The 3,903-nt window shown below is 39.2% G+C and overlaps 1 protein-coding gene across 1 annotated transcript; it reads left to right on the forward strand.

The window, feature by feature from the left end:
- Positions 1 to 352: 352 nt before the first annotated feature.
- On the forward strand, positions 353 to 1,306 carry LOC120224950 (olfactory receptor 51H1). The gene has a single exon (XM_039223187.1). It carries the CDS (start codon positions 353 to 355, stop codon positions 1,304 to 1,306), a length of 954 nt encoding a protein of 317 aa, XP_039079118.1.
- The last annotated feature ends 2,597 nt before the right edge of the window (positions 1,307 to 3,903 follow it).

The following is a 3,903-nucleotide window of genomic DNA, read 5'->3' on the forward strand; positions in this document are numbered from 1 at the left end:
AGATCATATGTGTTTGTGAATGTGGGTTTGTGATGGCAGTGGAGTTCTGGGTAGGTGTTTATGTGGTGGTGATGTTGTGAGTTTCTAGTGGCTTTTTTTTTATTATTATTTAGCAAAATGCTCTACACTATCAAGCCCTTGGGTGCTGCTGTTTCATATCATGTGATTGTCTAGGAAACAATAGTGATACAAACACCTCCTACATGCTGTTTTTAATATAATTGCCCCCTCTGCTGTTCCTTTTCTCTATTCATAAAGCCATTTATTTACATTTACTTGTCTTCTATGAAAATGTATTTCCAATTTAGGAGCTGCAAGCCAAGTGAACCCAGCTTCCCCCAACGGTGAGAACATGGTGCTGAACTCAAACACATCACATGCCAACCATCACAGTTTCATTTTGACAGGTATTCCTGGGATGCCAGATAAAAATGCATGGATGGCCTTTCCCTTGGGATTTCTCTACACACTAACTCTCCTGGGAAATGGTACCATCTTAGCCATCATCAAGGTAGATGAGAGTCTCCATAAGCCTATGTACTACTTCCTCTCCATCTTGGCTGTCACTGATGTTAGTCTCTCCATGTCCACCTTGCCCTCCATGCTCAGCATCTTCTGGTTTAATGCCCCTGAGATTCCCTTTGATGCATGCATTACACAGATGTTTTTCATCCACGGATTTGGAGTGGTAGAATCAGGAGTATTAGTGTCCATGGCCTTCGACAGATTTGTGGCTATCCGAGAACCATTACGCTATGCTTCCATCCTCACCCATGACATCATTGGAAAGATTGGAATAGCTATCCTCACCCGAGCAGTCTGTGTGGTTTTGCCTGTGCCATTCCTTATAAAGCGGCTACCTTTTTGCCGTTCCAACATCTTGTCTCATTCATACTGTCTCCACCAAGATGCAATGCGGCTAGCCTGTGCCAGCACACGCATCAACAGTCTCTACGGCCTCATCATAGTCATCTTCACACTGGGGTTGGATGCCCTCATCATTCTCTTTTCTTACATGTTCATCCTAAAGACTGTGCTGGGCATTGCTTCCAGAACTGAAAGGATCAATGCCCTGAACACCTGCCTTTCTCACATCTGTGCTGTGCTCCTCTTCTATGTTCCTCTCATTGGTGTCACCATGATCCACAGATTTGGGAAGCATCTAGCACGAGTGGTGCACACACTCATGGCCAATCTCTATCTGTTACTTCCCCCTGTTCTAAACCCCATTGTCTATAGTGTGAAGACCAAACAGATACGAAGGCGGATCTTACACATGTTCCAGAGGAGAAAGGACAGGGCCTAGGGAAGTGCAGTTAGTATAAGGTGTAGCCATTTCAGCAGTTCTGATGCAGTTAGATTATGCACATCCAGTGAAATGCAAGGGTGGGCAAGGTTCGTGGGCGATGAAACAACATGGGTCATTCTTGTTCTATATGTATTCCATTTTGAAATATGGTGTCACATACAAAATCTAATTTAATTAACATCATAATTTTTTTTCTCTGAAACTGGGAGATGAGCATCAATAATGATATAAATTATTACCTATATGTCTAGATAGCACTTAAGAGTGTTTACTCATATAAGATGAAGTAACATTCTTTCTTTAATCATCAATTAAATAATGATTACATAAAGAAGAATTCTAGGAGCACAGTAGCACTACTGAAGGGCTGGACCTCTGATATACTGTTTTGTTTTGTTTTTCTTAAAAATAGAACAAAGAAATATGTTACAGAATCGAATGGCATATATGTTTTGGTATTTATTGAGTGAAGAGTGCCTATGATAAAATTAAAACAGACACATCTGTGTTTCTTGATTTACACCTTTTATTTATTTATTTTGAGAGAGAGAGAGAGAGAGAGAGAGAGAATGAATGAGAGAGCCAAGCAGGCTCTGTGCTGTCAGAGTGGAGAGTGGAGTCTGATGCGGGGCTCGAACTCACAAACTGAGAAATCATGACCTGAACCAAAACCAAGAGTTGCCTGCTTAACTGACTGAGCCACCCAGGTGCCCCTACACCTTTTCTTTTAGAGAATATCACTTCTTTACAGATTTATAATAGTCTTAGTTTTCTGCCACCTGCTTAGTAGAATAATACATGTTCTGCCTTTACTCTTTTGATGCAGTATGGGTGAAGATTATTTTACTATGTACTCAGTGATCCATCCAAACTTGTCCAAATAAAATTACTCCTGGGCTTTTTATGAGGACATGTGAAAACTTTCAACACTGGGAAGAAGTTTAAGAAAGCAGTGAACACGTGTGAGGATGAGTATGTCAAATGCAATGTGCCTTTGCATTGATACTAATACTTGTTTTAAGTATTTTATTAGTCATTAAACAATGAATTTGCTAGGAGGACTATTTCTTCATTCAATAAATATGCATTTAACCCTAATGAAATGCCAGTCATGATGTTAGACCGTGGAGATCAATTCACCAATTTACTGCTCAATCCCTAGCATATTTCTCTGCAAGGAAATATGTATACAATTACAAGCCACGTAGGTATTACATTGCAATATCACACTTAATTTATTAATCTAATGAATAATGCTATCTGTATTTACATATCTTAATATCCTCCCAACAATCTTCCAGAGTAGGTGTGAGCAACATTTGACACATGAGAGAAGTAAGATTTAGAGCAGTTAAGGAACTTGCCCAAGTTAAACAGTTTCTAAGTGTCAGAATTAGAAAATATAGATCAGCTGATTCTAAACCCTGTGAATTGAGACTTGATCCATGTCTCAGGGTTTCCTAGGCTTGCAGGCAAATTCCATGGGGAGGGAACAAACCAGTGATTCTAAGACACAGATGCATTAGAGATAAACTAGTTATCAACATTGTCAAAAATCTTAAGAAGTTCAACCTCCCAAGACAAAAGTTGGCAGCGGTAATTACTTGAAGTGGTTGGATCCTGCAGAAAGGTTGACACTATCTAAATGGAAAACATGAATCCCAAAAAGAACATATTAAAATCAGTTGGCTTACAAAGAGGACAAACAATAGAACTTTTATTCGTATTTAAGATTACCTCAGTCTTCAAAAATTTATTTTTCTTAATGTGTTACCATACACAATTTTTGAATAAATAAATATAAAATATAAAAATATTGGGGAGTGTCCTTTTTTCTTTATAGAGATACATAACCAAAAAATTGAAAACTAACACTCTAGACTAAGGATAAAAGACAACCACCATGGGATATCTTTACAATGTTCATGTACCATAATGACAGAGGAAATGAGCTAAAAGTGTCCTTTGCATACCATGATTCTTTGATTCTCTGGTGGGGCCATGAGGTGGGATGATCAAAAGTCTAAATTCTTTAGCAGCAATCTACACACAAACTCCACATCTTTACTGTGAAATCCCTTCTCTGGCTTCTGCACTCTGGCTTTTGTCTCCATTAATATATGAAAGCTGTGTTTTCCATGTCTCATATATCTTTGTAATTAACAAACCAAGTATTTTCCTTTCAGTCTTCCTTCAGCTTAATTTATTTGGGCAAATTACAAATATTTGCAGTCTCTTTTCTTTGCTGATTTCATGGCACCCCATTACATCTCCTACTTCTTCTACCTTCTGTTTTGTCACCTGCCTTTACTTCTTCCTCTCCTGCAGAATGTGGGTATTGCTCAGTTTCCCCTTTGACACTTTGCTACCTCAGTAAGTCTCTTCTGCCAAGATGCCACTTACGGTAATGGTTTTAAAATATAGCCCAATGGCTATAGGTAATGGTGCCTGGGTGGCTCAGTTGTTTAAGCATTCAACTTCAGCTCAGATCATGATCTCATGATCTGTGAGTTCGAGCCCCATGCTGACAGCTTGGAGCCTGGAGCCTACTTCAAATTCTGTGTGAGTCTTCCTCTCTCCCTGCCCCTTTCCCG

The sequence above is a fragment of the Hyaena hyaena genome, unplaced genomic scaffold, assembly GCF_003009895.1.
Source record: "Hyaena hyaena isolate Hyena2069 unplaced genomic scaffold, ASM300989v1 scaffold_1310, whole genome shotgun sequence".
NCBI classification, from domain to species: domain Eukaryota; kingdom Metazoa; phylum Chordata; class Mammalia; order Carnivora; family Hyaenidae; genus Hyaena; species Hyaena hyaena.